Genomic DNA, 23,643 nt, shown 5'->3' with positions numbered 1-23,643 from the left:
TTAGTCGCCAAAACCCTCCACTTTGGGCGACTAAACTGAATTTTAGTCGCCAATTGTTGACTTTTAGCTACTAAATATTTAGTAGCCAAAAAGCTTCACTTTTGGCAACGAAATTTTTTTTTGTCGATAAAACACGTATAATCGGCGACCAAACTATTTTTTAGTCGCCAAAATCTATACTTTTGGCTACTAAAATTTTTTTAGTCGCTAAAACCCATGTAAACTGATTTTTAGTCGCCAATAACTATACATTTGGCTACTAAACTGTTTTAGTCGCCATTGGCTAATAATTCCATTTTAGTCGCCGAAAGTGCTACTTTCAGCAACGAAAATTTTTTTTTTAGTCGCCATTTGTGCTTTTTGTTGTAGTGGATGTACCTTTTGTTAACAATATTGTGTGATTAAACAAGATAAATAGATTCATATTTGATCAAATTAAATAATACATTTAATAAATTCATATTTGATACATTACATTGTAGAGCATGAAACATGATTAACAGAAATATTGAAAAGGAATCAAACCAAATTCTGTGTGATACCATTGTGTTCTTAAAACAGATTAGCCACCTCGCCGTGGGTGCTTGAGGAACGTCGATTTTTATTTCCCAGGATAAGACATTTTAGACCGGCTAACACAGAAGCACCTTCTGGAAGAATATTATAATAGTAAGCAAACTGACTATATGATTGGAAGGCAAAAACTTATGTACCAAACCAAGGGAAATGGGTCTCCCCTTATACACAATGGGAGAGAGAGGAGAAGTTTCTAGCCATCAAGGCTGGCCACTAATGGGGGCCATTACTCTTGCAAAACTGCTGGAGTAATGTACAAAACTGATGGGAATTCAAAGTGTGAGTTACACACAATATACACATATGTGTATAATATACATTTCTGCAACAGACTTGAGCCTGCAGTAGATCTGGAACAAAAAGAATAAGTTAGTGGACCACCAATCCGGCTCAAGCCTCATGCCCATGCCCAAATCCCACGATCCACAGACCCGGCCCTGCCAGGGCGGGCGGTGCGCGCGTGGCAATTTTGTTATAATCAACTTGGACTATAGTCTTGGCCCAAGTCCATCCTTGAAGCATCCATGCCTCCCTTCCTTCGGAAAATTTGGATGCCCCAAAAGGTTCATGCCCTTATTATAATCTTGAGATTTAAATACCCATCAAAGTTTTCCTCTACAACCAATGTGGGATTGCTAACACAATTCCCAATACCTCATTTATAAGGCCAATTTTATGAGACAATTTCTCATTCAATTCTTAATGATTTTTTGTCATTCTTTTTATTGTGTAAAGACCTTGTTACAAAATATCTAAACCTATTTAATCCTACTTCAACCAATGGTTGGGACCTACTTTAATTTCACATTAAAGTCATCAAAAAACCATTTTTTCCAACACCTTTTATACCCTTCGTTAGGACTATTAGTTTTGCGATTATCAATTTTTTTAGATTGTATATTCTATTTCAAATTTGGATTAATTCAAAGATTATGAAAAAAAAATTAACAAAATGTTATCAATATTGTATTTAGCCAATTGGTTTGAATTTTTTTTAGTCTCTCATTTTGCATCTTATTACCTCCTATTGCGATTCAGTACATGTTCAGATCTAAATCCTAATTTTCTTAGTCAAATTTGATACACGATAATGACAGAAAATGATTCAAGTAACTGACCTAGAACACAAGACTTGATTTGATTTAGTCTGGCAATTAATTTAATTACAAAGCAATGTCCACCCAAACTTTATGAAGCGCTTATCTTCAAAGCCATCTCATAACTTGTGCTCTATAATTACCTAATAGTTACTAAATAAATAAATAAAAAAACAGTATTCATACTAGAGAATTTCAGAGTTTAGTGGTGGCTTGGATCCAATAGCTCCAAATAAGTTGTATCAACTTTTGTTTTTTTTACTGTCTTTACAAATGAAATGTCTTATATGTATGGACTATGGAGGAGCTATGATCTGTGCAGCTGTCCAGGAATTGACAATTTCAATCTCCTTTTTTTGGCGGGATCATATCATGGATATAAACGGCCAAATGTTTGGCACAGATGAAAATGCCAAATCGGCAATCATGTCTACACTAATCATGCACTGAAAGTGACTTCCATCTTAATATATATATATATATATATTAATGATAGGTGTAAATATGATGTGTTTATAATTTTATAATTAAAATTTTAAATGGTTTAGTGATTGAGGATTACTTTGATAAATGAGAAAAACAGTTAATAGTTTTGAATAGTTTAATGAATAAAGAAATTATTCAGCAATTATTGGACATGACATATACTAAGACGTGATTTCATTTCTTATCCTATCTTCTTTTTATTTTTATTTTTTGAGTTTTGAGTAAGCTTTAGATCTTTATAAACCTAAAAATATTTGAAGTCACAAAAGCATTGGAGCCTATGTAATCTCTTAAATTCTCTTTTAGCAAGTATACATAATAAAATTACCACTGTCCAATTTTCTTTGCTTCTTCAATGTTGTTTTCTACTAAGCTAATTAATTAGTCTATACTGACATTGATTGAGAGGTATAGATTTTCTTGTTAGCTCTTGTTTGAGGAAAATATGCTGATATGCACTTTGTGAGGCTATAATATAATAACCAACCAAGGCCTCAAGTCCTCTGTGATTCTGACACGTGTATGGTGGATCAGCTCCTCTCCTCCTCTCACCTGCATTATAAATAGCAGTCAGGGCCTCCAACCTTTGAAGCAAAACAATTCAATTACCTCTGAAATCACTTTCCATTGTTCTCTATTTCTCACCCCAAAAAAAAAATGTCTGGCTGTGGAGGAAACTGTAACTGCGGCTCTGACTGCAAGTGCGACAGTAGCTCCAAGTATATCTTTTTCTCTCCCCCAACCTCGCACTCCAATTTTCTTGTCATTTTTTTGTTTCCCCTATAAAGTAGTTTCCTCTCGTTAAAAAAAAAGGTTCAACATGTACATAAAAATTAGTTAGTGTTTATTTATTATTTATTTATTTCTTTATTTTGTGTGAAAATTTATCGGCAGATGTGGGATGTACCCTGACATAGAGAACACCACCACTACAACCATCCTCGCTGGCGTTGCACCACCAGTGAACATGTACGTATCACCTTCAACATTTCACGGAGTTCAAATTTTTTTTGTTTTTCGTTTGGGAATAAATAAAAAATAAATTTGATTATATACCTATATGGATATGGATTGTAAGTTGTGGATTTCTTGTAGGTACTCTGAGGGATCGGAGAAGAGCTTTGGAGCAGAAGGAGGGCATGGTTGCAAGTGTGGATCAAACTGCAAGTGTGACCCTTGTACCTGTTAAAATGAACAAATATGGATTTCAAGCAAAGCAGCGATATAGCTTGACATGAATGAAAAATAAGGAATGTCTGTGCTTTTGTGTTTGTATGTTGGAAAGTGTCTTGGGGTTATATAAAGCAAAATAAGATAGCCATGGACTTTTGAATAGTCCAACTGTTTGGATTGTGTAGATGTCTTTTGTGGCTACTTGTGAAGCATTTGTGTCTGCTTTGTGGGTTATGGAGTTTGATGTATGTCTATGAAAGGGTGGAAACAAACATGATATGAATATACCTCCTTCAATTGTTGTGTCGTCTATATTTGCATATCTTTTGACAATTTTTTTAAATTTTTTTTACTTACGTGTGCTTTCAGGGCATATGTTACGAAATTAACAAATATGGTATATTATGTATAAAAATGAGTGTAAAAAATAAAGAAAAATTATCCATAAAATCTATATGGGGTAATATTGATCAATTTTTATGAATTGAATGGTCTGTTTGATTTGGAAAGGTAAATTTATTTGATTTGGATTTATTTGATTCAACTTGTTTACTCTATTGGTTGATTTAGTTGCTATCCATTCTGATTCAGTATGCTACGAGCATGGTAATGTGTATAATGTTTCTTTCTCTTTGAGTGATTAGGGGGGTGATTTACTATATTTATTTTTGGTGGTTGATGTGGTTTTTTGCAAATGTGAGAAACTATTTTGTGAGGAAGGTGGAAATCATATTTGGTAGTGTGGTTTTCTGTTAGAGTAGTTAGGTTTGCATTTTGTTGGTCTGCTCAACTTGTCTCAAGGTGGGTGTGTGTTACGATCACCTTCGTCGGATCGCAACATCTTAGAATTAATTCGAGTCTTTCGACCCGTTGTGAGCTTTGGTTACGGAAAAGAAAAACAAAAAGAATTTAGAGAGAGAGGGAGCCTCGTTCGAGAGAAGCTGGATCTCCAAGTTGACTAGTAAATAGTCTTTTCTGATTATATTTCAAAAGCATCCCTAATACATGACTCAAGGACTCTTTAAATAGATATAGATATGTGCAGATTTGTGATATGTGCATGATCGTATTTTCTAGGATATGAACAATATACAACCCACGACAAGACTCCACTACCTAGCACAACTAACGCCTCAAACTTGGTAAACTAAAACAATATACAAAACAAGGATAATAATAAAGGACAGGTCGTAGGACACGCCCATGCATGCACGTATCATCCCTCCCTGTTGAGAGCTTCCTTGTCCTCAAGGACAAAATCAGTGTACCGTAGTTTGAAGTCGGCCAAATCTTCCCATGTAGCTTCCACCGGCGAATGATTCTTCCAATGGACGAGCAGTTGCTTGCCAGTTGGCGGAACATGGGTTTCTAATATGGCTTGTGGCAGGACGGGCTGATCAGAAAGATTGGTATAAGCTGGGGGCGCGCTTTGAACCACGGCTTCAGGACCAATTCTTTTCTTGAGGAGTGAAACAAGAAACACGGGATGAATTTTGCAATCAGTTGGCAAAGAGAGCTTGTAGGCCACAAGACTAATTTTATGGATGATCTGATAAGGGCCAAAAAACTTTGGTGACAATTTCTGGTTGAACTGTTTGGACATACTGGATTGCCGATATGGTTGTTTCTTCAAGTAAACCCAGTCACCGACAGAAAACCTAACCTCACGATACTTCAAATCATAAATTTGTTTCATTTGATTTTGGCTCAGCTGTAACTAGTGACGAATCACCCGTAACATCTCATCCCGAGCTTGTAGAGCTTGGTCTACGGCTTCGAGCTTAGTGGTGCCCGGAATATAAGCAAGCAGGGATGGAGGAGTTCGACCATAGACTACTTCAAACGGTGTGGATTTGGTTGTGCTATGGGAGGATGTGTTGTAGATGTACTCAATCCATGGCAGCCAAGTGGTCCATTCCTTAGGTCTATCTGAAGTGATACATCGCAAGTACATCTCTAGGGTACGGTTGACAACTTCCGTCTGACCATCTGTTTGAGGGTGGTATAATTTTATAATTAAAATTTAAAATGGTTTAGTGATTGAGGAATACTTTGATAAATGAGAAAAACATCTAATAGTTTTGAATGGTTTAATGAATAAGGAAATTATTCAGCAATTATTGGACGTGACATATACTAAAACGCGATTTCATTTCTTTTCCTATCTTCTTTTTATTTTTATTTTTATTTTTTGAGTTTTGAGTAAGCTTTAGATCTTTATAAACCTAAAAATACACAAAGTCACAATGACATTAGAGCCAATGTAATCTCTTGAATTCTATTTTAGCAAGTATACATAATAAAATTACCACCATCCAATTTCCTATGCTTCTTCAATATTGTTTTCAACTGAGCTAATCAATTGGTCTATACTGACAATGATTGAGAGGTATGGATTTTCTTGTTAGCTCTTGCTTGAGGAAATTATGCTGATATGCACTTTGTGCGGCTATTATATAATAACCAACCAAAGCGTCAAGTCCTCTGTGATTCTGACACGTATATGGTGGATCAGCTCCTCTCCTCCCCTCACCGGCATTATAAATAGCAGTCAGGGCCTCCAACCTTTGAGGCAAAACAATTCAATTTCCTCTGAAATAACTTTCCATTGTTCTCTCTTTCTCGCCCCCTAAAAAAATGTCTGGCTGTGGAGGGAACTGTAACTGCGGCTCTGACTGCAAGTGCGACAGCAGCTCCAATTATATCTTTTTCTCTCCCCCAACCTCGCACTCCAATTTTCTTGCCATTTTTTTGTTTCCCTATAAAATAGTTTCCTCTCCTTACTATAAAAAAGGTTCAACATCTACATAAAAATTAGTATGTGTTTATGTATTATTTATTTCTTTATTTTGTGTGAAAATTTATTGGCAGATGTGGGATGTACCCTGACATAGAGAACACCACCACTACAACCATCATCGCTGGCATTGCACCACCAGTGAACATGTACGTATCACCTTCAACATTTCACGGAGTTTAAATTTTTTTGTTTTTCGTTTGGGCATAAATAAAAAATAAATTTGATTATGTACCTATACGGATATGGATTGTAAGTTGTGGATTTCTTGTAGGTACTCTGGGGGATCGGAGAAGAGCTTTGGAGCAGAAGGAGGGCATGGTTGCAAGTGCGGATCAAACTGCAAGTGTGACCCTTGTACCTGTTAAAATGAACAAAAATGGATCTCAAGCAAAGCAGCGATATAGCTTGACATGAATGAAAAATAAGGAGGAATGTCTGTGCTTTTGTGTTCATATGTTGGAAAGAGTCTTGGGGTATAAAGTAAAATAAGACAGCCATGGACTTCTGAATAGTCCAACTGTTTGGATTGTGTAGATGTCTTTTGTGGCTACTTGTGACGCATTTGTGTCTGCTTTGTGGGTTATGGAGTTTGATGTATGTCTATGAAAGGGTGGAAACAAACATGACATGAATATAGCTCCTTCAATTGTTGTGTCATATATATGTGCATCTCTCTTGACAATTTGTTTGACAATTTGTTTTAAATTTTTTTACTACCTCGTTTGGGGAGTGGCTATTTTAGCTAAAAAGTCAAAAAGTTACTAAAAGTTGTCACATCACCTCTCTATTTTTCTGCACATCTTTTCGTAAAAAATTAAAAAGTTACTAAAATAGCCTGTTCGTAAACGAGGCCAGTTAACAAATATTGTACATTATGTGTAAAAATAAGTGAAAAAATAATACACAATTGTTTCAAACTTTCTTAACACATGTGCTTAAGGGCATATGTTAACACTATTTTTTTTTTGTTGGGAGATGGTTAAAGATTGTATGTATATTGGTTTTCTCATGCAATGCCTTGCAAAGTTTTCTTGTTTGGTTTGTTTTTTAGAAAAAAATTTTGGAAAAAGTTCTCTACAAACAAATTTTCAAGAGTAATCAAATCAAACAAATTTTTCTAAAAAAAATTTCAAAATTTTGTTTGGTTATCTACTTTCCAAAATCACTCCCTCATACACATCAAATCAATTTTTTTTAAAAAAAATCTCTCTCCAAAATAATTTTTCAAAATCATTTCTAAAAAACACCAAACCAAACAAGTTTTCATACTTTTATCTCAAAAAATACTCTACAAACACAAACTAAACACACCGTTTGTGTTTGAGCTCAAAGAAATAAAGCACTTTATATACTGTTTTTTTTTTTTTTCTGCGAGTGTTCCATCACCATGAAGAAATGATATGATAACAATTGTGATACGTAGCCCGAAATTTTCGAGCTCGAATTTGTCCCGAATCCAAAACGACGTTGTTTTGGATTTTTTTTTTTTTCCACTGTTTTGAAGAAGAAGAAGAAGAAGAAGAAGAAGAAGATAAGAGAAGAGGAAGAAGAAGAAGAACATCATTGACTACAACATCTTCATCAACACATCATCAATAGCCAACAAATTTTTCCCCCCCTTCATCTTCAGATCAGATCCACTAGAAAAAAAAAAAATCAACATCTTTATCAACATCATCATCAACACATCATCAGCAGCCAAAAAAAAAAAAAAAATCAGATCAGATTCAACTCCAGCTCCGACCGCCATCATTGTCAATCTTCCTCCTCCGCCATCACCGTCTTTTTCTCTTCCTCCTCCTTCTCCCCATCTTTTCTCCTTCTCTCTTCCTCTTCTCTTCTCTTCTCTCTCTCGCCTCTGTCTGTGTTCAAAAACAATAAAAGGAAGAAAAAGAAAAAAAAACAAGAAAAGGAAGAAAAAGAAAAGAAAAAAAAAATGAGACCCAAAACGACGTTGTTTTGGGTTTTGAGCCAATTCGAGCCAACGATTTCGAGCCATCAAACAATTTTCATACAATAAAGTTCTTACAACCGGATACAAGCTCTTAAGAGCAAATCTATTAAAAGCTAAACCCTTTTAGCATCACGAAGCACTATATTAAAAATCAACAAAAACTGTAAGTCTTAAGGCCATCTCTAACGTTTAATCAAATCCGTCATCAAATTTGAATTTAATGAAAAAGTACACTTTTTTTGTTTCCAATATTTTTGTCAAAATTATACGTCATCTCAAATGTTTAACCAAATCTATCACCAAATTTGAATTTAGTAAAAAATTACACTTTTTTGGTCTCCAATGGTTTCATCGAAACTGTATTAAATTGAGAACAACCTAAATCTATCACCAAACTAAAGATGTTTTGTACTTTTTAATAATTTATTGTACATAACCGTTGAGTGTTGGACTCACCGGACGTCCCGCCGGATGTCCACCCAGTCATCCACTTAGTTGAAAAATTCAGGTCAATCAAATTCAAGTTCAACCCAGTTGAAGACTGCAATTAAAGAAAGGGATTAACCCAAAAACAAGGTTTGTGTTTCAGAGAACAGAGTAAAACAGAGGAGAGAGAAAAGAATATAAAAACTAGTAGGGGAAAATCGAAAATGGATTTTTTCAGAGAGAGAACAACGAATAAGAGAAAATGGTATTTGCTATTCACTCTGATTCTAGAGTTTAGGAAAGAGATTGAGTTAGAAGATGAGAGCACAAAGGAAGCTGAAACAGAAGTTGACAAGATCAAGCTTGTAGAAGCCACTGGCATGTTGTCTGTTAGTATATGTATTATATATTAGTGCATATATATATTAGTTGTAAAACACCAACTAGTTTTAATAATGTTGTCTTCTTAGTGTACACTTTCCCCTTTCGGTGACTACTTTCCCTTTAGGCCATGATGTTGTTTTGTATAGTGTGTATACCACTTAGGCCATTTTCTCCTATATAAAGGAGACCGTGTATAACATCTATCAACAATCAATAACATCAATATATACACAATTTATTTTCTCTTTATCAATTTATCAATTTCTCTTTCATGGTATCAGAGCTATAAGACTTAGGCCTGTATTTTGTTTTCTCACCGGCGGGCAGCCGGCCGGCAACCTTGCCTTCGCTGCCCGCTGGAATTTTAGAAACAGAGGATGAACCAGAGGGTGAAACCAAGCCATGCTCTGTCTCTGTTTTCCCTCAACAACACGACCAAATTCCATCTTCCTCTCTCTCTCTCAGTTCTAATTCTTCTTCACCAAGCAACCACCATGGCATAGAATGAGGAGCTTCCTCCATCTCAGTCACTGTCGTAGCCCCTCCCTCGGGCATGGTCTCTCTCTCCTATCACACACATATCCTATCACATAGATATATATCTACTCTCTCTCCCTTCTCTCGGGTGAGAGAGCGGGGCGGGGAAACATGATCTGAGAGGCTCCATATGCCATATACTACTCTTTACAGTTCACAGGTTGCTGTGAGTGCACATCGCCATGAGCCACCACTACCACTTGTTGCAGCTCCGTTGTAGCACAGGCTCAGTGTTGTCGAGTACTCCGTCGGCCTACACGACAGTTAGACGTGGATCTTCCCCGTACGCTCGATCAGCGAGCTCGCACGGCCTGCACACCTCATGTCTATCATCGGAAGCCTCGCCACTGCTTCCAGCTGTGACTGATCACTGCCGAGCCACCACCGCTGCAACTCCACGACCGAGCCACCTTCACCTACAGCCTCACTCACCTCGGCTGCTTCATGTTCCCTCCACAATCTTCTCAGGTCGAACCTTGAACCCATCCTGGCAAGAGAGAGCACATGCATATGTGTGTTGTCTCTCTACTCAAGGACACCCACCCCTATGTCTACTTTCCAACCCATCATCCACCACCTTTTGCACACCCATACCCTTTTTTTTATTTTTTAAACCAATCTCCACCAGCACAAAACATGCTCATATGCATACCCAGCTCTCTCTCCACTTTATCACATGGGCTTGTCCCCTCTCTCTCCTCCTATCACGTTTTGATTTTAAAATCAATTATTTTTATTTATTTTTTCCAAATCATTTTTAATTTCTTTCAAATACCCACTCTACACTAATATATCTTTTGCAGGGCACTACCCCCAACTTTATTTTGAAACATTCATGTTCCCTTCGTCATCCACCTCACACCGATCTTTCTCAAATAACCCATCCAAAATATATATATATATATATATATTTTATCTATTTATTTTATTTTATTTTATTTTTATTATTAAACAAAACAACAACACAACATAACACCAAAAACATTCTAACCACTTCTGATTTTTCCAAATTTTCTTTTCTTTCATTCCACAAAAAAAAAAAAAAAAAAAAACACAACTACACAACTCCCTCTATAATATATTCCATCTCTCTGTCATCATTGTTTGGCCACCCACCGACTTGCCCATGACCATCTAATATCTATATATATATATATATATATAATCTAATATACTAGATTGTATTCTTCATCACCATACTCATCCTTTCATCAACCCCTTGTTTTATTCATATCAGGAATTCACCCCGCTCACCATTCTACACCAAAAAAAAAAAAAAAAATACAAACATACAAAAATATTTTGCTCCACTTTATCAATCCCTTTGTTTCAACCTCAAATAGGTTTATATCTTCACACCTATTTGAGTTTGAGGGGGGGTTATACATCTATCATGTATCATGGTGAGCATGGTTACACACCATGGGAACCACCCAAGCCACCCCATGGCGCACTCCCTAAGTCGCCCCCTTGGTGCACCACCACAAGCTTTTACATCGGTCCGGCATGACCCCGTAAACTGTCCCGACATTGCTTCTGGTCAGCTTCTACAACGGTCCGGCATGACCCCGTAAACTGTCCTGTAGACGTCCCCAAACGCCCCGGGAGGGTTAAGTCCCGTTCTGTTCATTTGGGGTCACTACAGCTCGGACTCTTAAATGTCACGGTTCTTAATCTGAACCAAAGAGTCCAAATCCGGCAAATCATTTTGAGAAATTGATTTTTTGAAAAAGTAGTGCCAAATATGGACTGCTTTGCCAGATACAGAGTCGCCACCTAAATATTTTATTTTGGGAAATTTAGGAAACCCTGACTCGGTGCCAAGAGGCCACGTGTCCGTCATCACCAAAGTTGCCTCGGCTCGGGAACTTGGGTACGATTGGGGAAGGTCACTTCGTGAGCACCCCCGCTCGCCCGGTCATAGACCGGCCTCTACTAACCATGATATCAATTTTTGAAAATATTGTATGTTCTTATTCCGGTTATTAGCCTAGGTTACTATGTGATGCTCACAGCATACAAGTATAGACTGGATCGCCTGAATTGGAACAAAACATTTCATGCTTGTTTTTTAAAATGGTTTGCTACCCGCAGGTAGGCTTGAAACATTTGATGATTTATTCCAATTCAGATAACCCAACCTTCACCCACAGGCATTCAGGCAGGTATATCAGATAAGCACATAGCCTCATGGTAAGCATGCTATTCATGGCCGCACTCACACGCATGCAAGGATGCTAAAGCATAAAGCTTACCAAGTACTCCAAGCCAAAATAGAAACTCATTAGAAATCATGCATGAATCCTAAGTACACAGAAATGCCTAATGCAACGCATGCAAAAATGCAACTATAGCAGGCTCGGCTATTCTAAGATGGTATATGAAATGCTACAGCTATCATGTATTCAATTTGGAATTGAAAGTACAATGCAGTTAGTATGATGCGCCGAGCCCGGTGCATGCAATACAGATGAATGAATGCAAACATGCTGTCATACTGTATGCTAATTTAAATATGCCCTAATCTAACCATCGTAAGCTGGTAAATAAAAGGGAAGAAAGACGTGGGGTTGGAAGACATACATCACACTCACGCACACTTATTACAATTATGCCCTCGCAGAGAGGGTCCGAATAAATAATACAGTCCAAATATTACAGTCCCGAATAAAAGAATATTACAGTCCGAAATATTATAGAATCCTAATTAATTAACAAATTAACTAAGAAAACAAGTAAAACTGGCGTGCAAGCCAGGGACTGCCTTGCTTCTGATGGATGATGCATGTCCGGATTGTCTTGCGCGGAAATCCACCGGAATGCCCCAATTAGCCTCTGTTTACACATGTTCTTGAAATGCGTGCCAAGCCCCGAAAAGTTACTGATTCTTCATTTTGCTGCAACAGAGAGCAGGAAAGGGGCATAGCAATGTATTTGCACAGATATATGCATGTCTCGATCCTCGTGCCACCAATCACGCATACCGAGGCACGATGGCCGAGGAGTCGAAATGCACAACTCAATATAGGATGAATGCACATGAAACTACAGCTAAAACCTAACTCCATCATGGATAATCCGGAGTGTCGGTGACTGGGGAATTGAGACACATTCCGTCACTCGGAGTACGGAATGTACCTCGTTTCCCGTGCCCAGGCTAACTCCTATTCCGGACACGATGCAATATGCATGATATGCATGAAATGCAACTAAGATACAATCCTAACATATACAATGCTATGGAAATGAAATGCCTCGAAATGCGTGCACACGGGCACGCAAACCGAGAAAATGACAGAATGCAATCTAAGATAAAACCTAATGTGCACTATGATGTGAAAATGAGATGCCTCGAAATACGTGCACACGGGCACGCAAACTGAGGCGATAGCGGAATGCAATGAAAATGAGGTGCCTCGAAATGCATGCACACGGGCACGCAAACCAAGGCAATGACAGAATGCTATGAAAATGAGACGCCTTGAAATGCGTGCGCACGGGCACGCAAACCGAAGCAATGATAGAATGTTATAAAAATGAGACGCCTTGAAATGCATGCGCACGGGCACGCAAACCGAGGCAATGATAGAATGCTATGAAAATGAGACGCCTTGAAATACGTGCGCACGGGCACGCAAACCGAGGCGATGACAAAATGCAATGAAAATGAGGTGCCTCGAAATGCGTGCACACGGGCACGCAAACCGAGACAATGGAAAAATGTGATGTAATGACATGGAATGATGACATGGGCTTATACCAACATGAGTGAGCCTCAGCCACACTCACATAGGATGCCGTCGGATAAAAATGAAGTGCCTCGAAATGCGTGCACACGGGCACGCAAACAAAGGCGATGACAAAATGCGACGTAATGATATGAAAACATGATATGGGCTTATACCAACATGAGTGAGCCTCAGCCACACTCACATAGGATGCCGGCGGATAAAAACGAAGTGCCTCGAAATGCGTGCACACGGGCACGCAAACCAAGACGATGACAAAATGCGACGTAATGATATGAAAACATGATATGGGCTTATACCAACATGAGTGAGCCTCAGCCACACTCACATAGGATGCCGGCGGATAAAAATGAAGTGCCTCGAAATGCGTGCACACGGGCACGCAAACCGAGGCAATGATGGAATGCGATGAAAATGATATGAAAACATGATATGGGCTTATACCAACATGAGTGAGCCTCAGCCACACTCACATAGGATGTCGGCGGATAAAAATGAAGTGCCTCGAAATGCGTGCACACGGGCACGCAAACCGAGGCAATGACGGAATGCGATGAAAATGATATGAAAACATGATATGGGCTTATACCAACATGAGTGAGCCTCAGCCACACTCACATAGGATGCCGGCGAATAAAAATGAAGTGCCTCGAAATGCGTGCACATGGGCACGCAAACCGAGGCAAAGACGGAATGCGATGAAAATGATATGAAAACATGATATGGGCTTATACCAACATGAGTGAGCCTCAGCCACACTCATATAGGATGCCGGTGGATAGAAATGAAGTGCCTCGAAATGCGTGCACACGGGCACGCAAACCGAGGCTATGACGGAATGCGATGAAAATGATATGAAAACATGATATGGGCTTATACCAACATGAGTGAGCCTCAGCCACACTCACATAGGATGCCAGCAGATAAAAATGAAGTGCCTCGAAATGTGTGCACACGGGCACGCAAAACCGAGGCAATGACGGAATGCGATGAAAATGATATGAAAACATGATATGGGCTTATACCAACATGAGTGAGCCTCAGCCACACTCACATAGGATGCCGGCGGATAAAAATGAAGTGCCTCGAAATGCGTGCACACGGGCACGAAAACCGAGGCAATGACGGAATGCGATGAAAATGATATGAAAACATGATATGGGCTTATACCAACATGAGTGAGCCTCAGCCACACTCACATAGGATGCCGGCGGATAAAAATGAAGTGCCTCGAAATGCGTGCACACGGGCACGCAAACCGAGGAAATGTTGAATGCGATGAAAATGATATGAAAACATGATATGGGCTTATACCAACATGAGTGAGCCTCAGCCACACTCACATAGGATGCCGGCGGATAAAAATGAAGTGCCTCGAAATGCGTGCACACGGGCACGCAAATCGAGGCAATGACGGAATGCGATGAAAATGATATGAAAATGGCATGCAATCATTCTAATGGAATTTCGGCACTAAAATATGGGGGAAAATAGTCCCGAAATGAGGCGAAATGACATGAAATGCAAGGAATTGTCCCGAAATGCGAATTTGGGCCCCCGAAATGGCCTATAGCTATGCCAAACATGCACAACATGGACATGCAATGCAAAGACAGAAGCTAGACAGTCCCAAAAAAGGCACTTTCACAGTTATAAACATGGCCAAACAGCAAGCATAGTTATGGCAAAAATGGCATGCAAGAATAGGGGCCAAATGAGGGGTTATGAAGCAAGTGATATAAGCAAAACCCAAACTGAAAATTTTCCTTCTACAACATTGAAGAGGGACTAAAAATATGAATATTTACAGTATATGGAAGCCTCAAAATCAGTATACAAACATGATAGAAATGTGATGCAAAATAAGGCTCAAAAATGGCTATAACATGGGGTATGCAAAATAATCACCAAACAGCCAAAGACCCTTAATAAAACATGTAGAATGGGCCAAAATAAGCACTTTTCCAGAACTTTAAAATGGCCAAAAATAAAAGCATGATAGGCTAACTAAACATGCAAGAATGGGGAATAAAAGAGAGATATAACATGAAGTGGCATATGGAGGTCCCAAACCATGAAAGGACCTAAATGAAAAATTAAGAATGGACCAAAATAAGGACCTTTTCAGAACTGTAAAATGGCCAAAAACAAAAGTATGATAGGCTGCCATTGCATGCAAGAATGGGGAAGAAAAGAGGAGTATAAAGGTAGGTACAACATGGAAGTCCCAAATGGTGTTGAGCCCTTCTTCAATGTTGAAGAGGGGCTCAAAATAAGCCTAATATCAGTTTACAACATGCTCGAAAACAAATTTCTCATGGGCCAAAAATAGCATGCAAGATTGTGACATATAAGAGGATCAATGAAGCAAGTGTGTCATGGAGGGCTCAAACAGGGTTGAGACCTTAATGAAAAGTGAAGATGAGCTCAAAAGAGGGCCCTTTTCAGTTAGGGCCGGAGCTTGAAACAAAAAGCATAAAAGGCTAACCAATGGATCAAGAAAAAGGGTCAAAGTGAAGAAATGTTACTCACCCTTGAAGACTAAGACTTTTGTTGCTTCTTAGATCAATTTGTAGCTCCTTTGTCCTTTGAGAAGCCTTCCTTGTTGCTGTAAATGAGGTGATGATGGTAGAGCTTGGTGGTGTAGAAGGAATGGAGCTTAGGGACTTAGAGATTTTTAAGGAAATGAGAGGTATAGAGATGGAGTTGTGTATGGAGGCTTGAAGATGAAGTTTTCTAACCCCAACAAAGGATATATCTTGCTTGCTATATAGGCCAAAAAGGGGGTGTAAAGGTGGGGGAAAAGGAGAGTAACTTTCCCCCAAGAAATATCCCCCGGATAAAGATCTTTTCTGGGGGATAAAGCTCCACAGCTGTAAAGTGCACAGTGCAAGGAATACGACCGGCCTGGTACTTTTGCTGCAGGTGGCCGACCGGCCACACCCCCTAGCCGGCCGGCTAGGGGTCAAAAAGGTCAATCAGATTTTCTGGCCGGCCACCAACTGGTGGGGTCCTCCTATCTGTGTACAACACAATCCTGTGGTTAAAAGTCCAAGAAAGTGGGTCCAAGGGGTTCAACATTAGCCCGGAAGGAGGGGGTCAAAAGGGTCAAGTTGAATTAATGGCCGGTCATGAACTTTTAGGGTCCTCTCATGTGTGTACATCACAAATATGTGGTTCAAAGTTCGAGAAAAAGGGTCCAAGGTGTTCAACATTAGCCCGGAAGTGTGAAAAACGGGCGTCGGAGGGCGTCGGAGGATGTTTAACTGGTTGTTGCAACAATTGCTGGCCTCCCACCCTTCAGTGACCTTCCTAGTGATAAAACAGAGGTACCTGCCAAAAATGAACGAAAACCGTTGCAAAACGAATGCTCGGGGACCAAAACACGCAGTTCGGGGTCCCGAAAATGGGCTGCCAAGCACCGAAAGTGGCGTTCGGTCACGAAGTGGGTTTCTCAGCCCCCAGTGTCCCTCAAAAGGGAGAAAATAAGATGTATGCCAAAAATTAGAGCAATAGGAGATGGTTAAGCGGTCCCGAACCGAGGCACACGGCCTGACGGCTCCGAAAATCGAGGACCGGACTCCGAAATGGGCAAAATGGCCTACGGCCACCAAATGTAGCCTACGGCCACTGAGAGATGGTCTACAGGACCTCTCCCTCCCCTCAGGAAAAGAAACAGAGAAAACTGAGCCTGGTTCGCAAACCGAGACAAGGCACAGAAGAGGGTTCGGAAGTCCGGAGGTAGGGCTCACGGCCGCGACTCTGAAACTTCTGAACAAGCACATTATGCAACATCACCAAGCGCTCAATCGGTGACGTCTGAGTCTTAAGGTCGGTCAAAAATGGGGTGTCTACATGTCCCGACATTGATTCCGGTCAGCTTCTACAACGGTCCGGCATGACCCCATAAACTATCCCGACATTGATTCCGGTCAGCTTCTACAACGGTCCGGCATGACCCCATAAACTGTCCCGACATTGATTCCGGTTAGCTTCTACATCGGTCCGGCATGACCTCGTAAACTGTCCAGCCATTATCTGCTACAACGGTCCGACACGACCATACAGTGTCTTCTCCAACGGTGTGACACGACCATACCGTGTCTTCAACAACGATTTGACACAACCATACAGTGTCTCCTATCCACTTTTATTTGTCAGTTTATTTTCTTGTTTTGTTACTCTCTCCAAACTCAAGTTGGTTAGTACCTATCCTCCTTGAGTTTGAGGGGGGCTGTTAGTATATGTATTATATATTAGTGCATATATATATTAGCTGTAAAACACCAACTAGCTTTAATAATGTTGTCTTCTTGGTGTATACTTTCCCCTTTCGGTGACTACTTTCCCTTTAGGCCATGATGTTGTTTTGTATAGTGTGTATACCACTTAGGCCATTTTCTCCTATATAAAGGAGACCGTGTATAACATCTATCAACAATCAATAACATCAATATATACACAATTTATTTTCTCTTTATCAATTTATCAATTTCTCTTACATTGTCAAAGCTTCCAATAATTGAACACAAGAATGCAGACATGACATGAGTGCAACTATAGAAAAATCAGATGCAAATGAAGTTCCAAGTTGAAGAATCCAAAACTTCAGAAGCAATATCTGAGTCCGAAGTTCATGGTGTTGAAGAAATCATGATTGGGCCAAGCCTGACTGTGGAAAAGACTCATATAGACGAAGTGGAAGAAATCAAAGAAGTTCCTGATTCAATTTTTGAACCCCCCTATCAATGTGTCAAAACAGTCATTAATAGAGATATCACCATTAATCAAACTCTCCCAACTCAGATAAATGAGCAACTTTGGGAACCATCCTCAAATTGCCCAAGGAACAGAACCATGAAACTCCTACCAATGTGGAGTTGATAAAAGATGAGACCACAAAGAAAGATGAAACCCAACCGAATGAGATGAAACCCAACAGAAATTTTAGATTTTTCATATTTTGGTAATCGCCAAGTCAAAATTTTAATTTATTTTCAAGTAGTTGTTGTCTAGATGCAGAAATGTTTAGGCTCTTTGGTTTTCAAAATTTGTTTCCTGGGGAAAAAAAATAAAAATCATGGGTTTCATATGGTTTTACCTTTTTTAAGGGCAAAAATAATTTCTAAAACTTCAAAAACATATTTTTGATGTTTATTTTCGTTAAACCAATTTATATTTAAAAAACAATTATAAAACTGATTCTGAAATTGAAAGCAGAGCATTAGTAGCTGTTGTATACTAAAAGGGTGATTATCCAAGCAAGCCAGAGTTCATCTTCTTGATACAGAACCTTTGGGTGTATCCAACCAATTTATACTTAATTGCTTGTTTTGCTACTTTGTTTCAGTGTTCTTCTCAAACATGTTGCACATAAAGTGAATACAACATAGAAGTAAGCTGTGTTTTGTGCCTATAATTTGTATTCACCTTTGTAATTTTTCACTACTTCCATTTTTGGGTGCTCCTTCACTCTTTGATAGCTGTGTGCAGTGGCGGAGGCAGAAAATTAGGTTAGAGGGGACACTTATTAATTATAATTTTTTATTTAAAAAAAATTTATGAACAACATTAAGATAATAATCATTTTATGAGATAAATTTAAACATAAAAAATTACATATTCATTATTAATAAGAACAAATCAAAATTCTATAATAGTGTAGAATAGCTCGGTGTGAGATAATGATGTAAGTTTGTAATTTTAGCACAAAAAATTATGGATCAAAATTCCTAATTTTAAAAAATAAAAACACATCATTTATAGCACAAATTATTATAAAATCTATTTAATTTTTATTTGACAGAAAAATATTAAAGAGATGACATTACTTATAAATGATGTATTTTGAATAAAAATTATTAAACAGTCTTAAAGTATCATATGACGTTACCTACGTGATGTTCAAAACATAAAAAATCACAAATCACACTAAGTAGTATGTTAACTACTTGAAAATAATACCACATAGTGTTCCCAAATATCAAATAACTACTTGCTGTGAACAATATAATAAATCATTAACCAAAAAATATGTTAAGAAAAAAAAGAGAACACATTTTATACATGACAAAAAAAAAAATTGCAAAATTGAGGGGGAGGCACGTGACCCCCCTCAGCCTATGTTGCCTCCGCCCCTGGCTGTGTGGTGTGGTTGGTGTGTTCTTAAGTTTCTCTCTCATTGGTTGTAGATTTTTCAAATTACACTTGCCGGTTGGCCGGCATTTTGCTGACAACCAAAAAATCACCGTTGGAGCGCTGGATATCAGGTAGAGGAATTTCTCAAATTTTTACTCAAATTTGATAAAATATTTGATACACTGTTGAAGATGTCCTAACAAAACAGCTCTCACAACCCGAGAGGTGACTAGGTGATCAAGCCACCTCCTTGAGTTTGCTTGAAAGATTTATGTTTGTTACATTAGCTAAGCATTCTTGCCTCGTTTGTAATCTTGAGAGATTTTTTTTCATTGACCATCTTCAAATTATGATGTTTTTTATTCTCTTCATGTGACTTAAAAGAGTCTTTAATTTTGTGTGCGCATTCAAACATTCAAAACAAGAGTCAAACACATTAAGCATGCTTTTGTAAAGGATGACACCACCACACCACCATCTCTCCAATGTAACCCATCCAATATAGATCTACATCATTTCACAGTGGGGAAAGATACTTGATTTGGGATTTGATGATTCTAATTTGGTAATGTATTGAAAATTATGTTTGAGAATTAGTAGTTTTTTATTTTTTATTTTAGTTACAGGAAAATCCTCCCTACTCTCCCACAGGTCCAAGGCAGTGCCCCTTTGAAGAGATCACCAAGGTGTCCTGTTAGCTGTTCCGAGCGAGGAGACTATAACTTGGGAACTTGCCTCGACTTCCCAAGACAAGTTTCGCTTAAGTCAAGACTCGCACAGCGGGGGAGCATTGAACCCACACCAAGTGCTGGTTAGACAACTTGAGGTCCAACCTCCTAACCAACTATACTACGCGCAGGAGATTGGCCCGGGGGGATTTGAACTCATGACGTGGGGGCTTAATCCCCATGTTCTTACCACAAGGCCACCCACCCCTGGGTTGAGAATTAGTAGTTGATGGTGGGGTAAGGTTGTGGAGACGAAAGTTAAGGCACAATAGTACGGTGTGCTGAAAAGATGGAAAAAATGTGGTGAAAGGGACAGATTATAGGTCAGAATATAGGTTAGATTATGAAAAGTTTTTTTGAGGTGTCAAATATTTTTCATTTGTAAATATCCTATTAATTAAAAAAAATTAAAAAAAAAGAAAAGAAAAAGAAAAAAAATAAATGTATAGTTTTTGAATATGTGTTTATCAGTTTTATTCTGTGGACATAGACAACTGATGTTTTAATTTAAAAAATTAAAAAGTAAAATCAATAAATAAATATATTGGACTTTTTGGGGACAAAAGAAGCCATGTTATTAAAGATGGACTATTTTAGTCAAATGAAAAAAAATAAAAATTATATTTAAAGATTATCCGTATATATATTATGCTATTATATTCAACTATAATAGTAACAAATTAACTATAATATATATGAAAAGTTATACTAAGCTTTCATTTTCAATTAATTGAATTGCAATTAATAAACTAGGAAATAGCAGTAATGATACAATGAGATAAAAAGAGGATGAAAATAAAGAACACAATGATATTTAAAAATTTCAAATTTACCTAGTTATATAAAATCTAATATTATAGTAAAAATTTTGAATTTCCAACAATTTTTTACATTTTCTATAAAATAAAACAACAATAAAAAATAAAAAATTTGATATCCATTTTTTTTTTCTTTTTTGCTTCAATTTTATGGTCTTCGTCGAAGAAAACAAAATCTTATCAAAATCTTTGTCACAAAATAGGCATAGATATTTCGATTACAACTATCATCACTGTACGAGCACGAAATAATCTTCTCGCAAAATCCTATTGATCAAGTCTGAGCTCTTCCTAACGTCGTCGCTTTACTCCTTGAAAACACAAATGTGAGCTAGCCGGCGGGTGTGTGCCGGATACCTCTCTGATGCCTAAGTCAGCAAAATAGACAAATAGACAAAAGCTCTATGTATTCAGGAATCAAAGTTGTGTTACCTCCTCCATGGGTTCTGTTATGAGCTTTTTATAGGTTCCGTGTGGCACAATCCTAGTAGGACTCCTATTCTTTCATGTAGAGTCCTCCTAGGAATCACACTCCTAAAAGATAATGCTTATCCTTCAACATCCCCTTCACTGCTTAAACCAAGTGAGATGGTTTTACCTCGGTAGTATGACAAAACGACCGAGCTAACATGGCCATGCTAAAGCGACAGAAATGACCGAGCTTCAACTGGCTTGGTTCTTCCCTTCATTGCTTGTACCTCGGTTTGGTTCGTTGAGACCGAGCTAACCGCAGTAAGCTTTCATCGAGTTAACGAGAGTAAGGTCCACCATAAGAAGCCCAAATACCTCAGTTCTAAATACCATGACCGAGCTAAATATCACCATATCGACTGTGGTAACCATAACTGCAATTGGACCGAGCTAACCGCAAGGTCCTTTCACTTGGCCCTGTGTACCACGGCCCACAAAACGACCCATTACTGCGCCTTGGCCGAGCTCGGCCCTAGTGCATATAAAAACTTCCCTCTCAATCGCCCCTTAATTCCATCTGCGCAGCATGATTGGGATTACCTATTACCAACCGAGCTAAAGCTTTTAGCCTTTCAATCGAGCTAAATTGACACCAGGCTACTAATCTGTCCAGTCAAAACGTCTTTTCAGTTGCTGTAACTGAATCGCTTTCTATTCTATGTACACGTGGCTAGCTTTTATTGGCCAAATACAGCTGTCACGCCGCCTTTGTACTTCACAAAATTTGAACAGTCCTGCATTTTTTCACTCTCTTTACACAAAACAGAACCCGGTTCTTCGAACAAAACATATCACTATTCATTATCTTCTCTCTCTTTACCTTCTGAGCCTCTATTTTTCTTCAACACTACATCTGCAAAGCTCATGTTTTCTATTAGTGACGTTTCCATCTTCGTTTCCAGGATCTTTGAACTGGTACATGGCTCAAACCTCTTTCTTTCCATTTAGTTTGTGAATATACATAATATGGATATATATATATACTCATATATATTAGAAAACATACTCTGTAGCTTTGCTGAAAATGGGAAGAACAGATAGTACCAAAAACCAGACCCCTAAACCATAGGTTCATGTTTAAGAACACACCCTTTGGATTCAAAAAACACGAAGTTTGAATCTAGAATCATGGTGTGACGGAGCTAAAAACCCGTTTGGGCAACTCTAGGCTCAGGTACAACCGGACTACGGAACTCATTAGGTATGCACCCAGTCAAACTAGATAACTTTTTCAATAACCGAACTGAAACTTCATGCGAAACTAGATAATTTCTTCAAATGACCGAACTAAAATTACGTGCCAAACCTTTAGTTTCATTTAGCTGAGCTAAAGTCCTTTGAACCAACCGAACTAAAAACAGATAGTATTTCTCATAGCCGAGCTAGTCTTATACTTATTTTTGCCTTTGTACTTAGCACGGTCCAACGATCTGTGCTTAACACTTTTCCTTTTCACTTTGCAGACTGACTTAGGTTGCCCAGGCACTTCTTTGAACGCTTCAACCGAGATACTCCACTCCTTCTCAACACTGAGGTAATTTATACCTTAATTTAAATCCACATGGGTAAATATAGATTTTTAGTAAACTCCCCAGGGGCTATAACCGAGTTCCGAAGGGATTACAACATCCCTGATGACGTCCACCTCTCACTAGCCGAACTAGACACCGTTCCCTGGGAAAAACCGGACTTTGTCCCTTTCAATGTCATATCCATTGTAGAAGCTGGACTTCGATTCCCCGTCCAACCACTCCTTTGTGAGTTCCTTAGGCAAACAAGACTTTGCCCTGCCCAGCTTTCCACCAATTCTTATAGAATAATAAATGGCATCGTCGAGCTAAATCGCCGGCATGGCCTCAACCTCGGTTTAGCCGAGCTATTTCACCAGTACTCTCTAGGCCAGAAAGAAGATGGCTGGGTTTATTATTTAAGAATAAGACGCCGCCGAGAGAAATTAATAAAAAACACCCCAAACAAAGATGTAAATGATGACGATTTTTTCTGGGTCTCGGGAAACTTCGAATACCAAGAAGCCCAAATACCAGGAGACCGGATCAACTGGAATAAAGGAGTAGCCAGTATATATACCTCGGCTCAGTCTTGTGCTTTCTTTACTTCGTTGGTCTCATTTTCAACCGTACTAACCGTTGTCTTTTTCCTTTATGCAGACTTGAACCATCTCAAGTCCCAGTATAGCTACCCCAATCTTGACACACTCCGCGCCGCACTGAGATATCCCAATCGAGGTTGGTCCGAGCTACTCAACTTTGAGCCGACGTATAGATACAGCAACAGGTGGAAGACCA

The 23,643-nt window shown here is 38.7% G+C and overlaps 1 protein-coding gene across 1 annotated transcript; it reads left to right on the top strand.

Moving 5' to 3' along the window:
- Window positions 1–2,664: 2,664 nt before the first annotated feature.
- Window positions 2,665–6,791, top strand: LOC114280126 (uncharacterized). Its single transcript, XM_082904974.1, has 6 exons — window positions 2,665–2,878; window positions 3,054–3,128; window positions 3,255–3,337; window positions 3,903–3,945; window positions 6,204–6,278; window positions 6,404–6,791. Exons 1-6 carry the CDS (start codon window positions 2,817–2,819, stop codon window positions 6,495–6,497), a joined length of 432 nt encoding a protein of 143 aa, XP_082761100.1. The 5' UTR covers window positions 2,665–2,816; the 3' UTR covers window positions 6,498–6,791.
- The last annotated feature ends 16,852 nt before the right edge of the window (window positions 6,792–23,643 follow it).

This window comes from Camellia sinensis, chromosome 14, assembly GCF_055761805.1.
Source record: "Camellia sinensis isolate YWXY chromosome 14, ASM5576180v1, whole genome shotgun sequence".
In the NCBI taxonomy this organism is placed as follows: Eukaryota; Viridiplantae; Streptophyta; class Magnoliopsida; order Ericales; family Theaceae; genus Camellia; species Camellia sinensis.
This window is presented reverse-complemented; position numbering and strand designations above follow the sequence as displayed.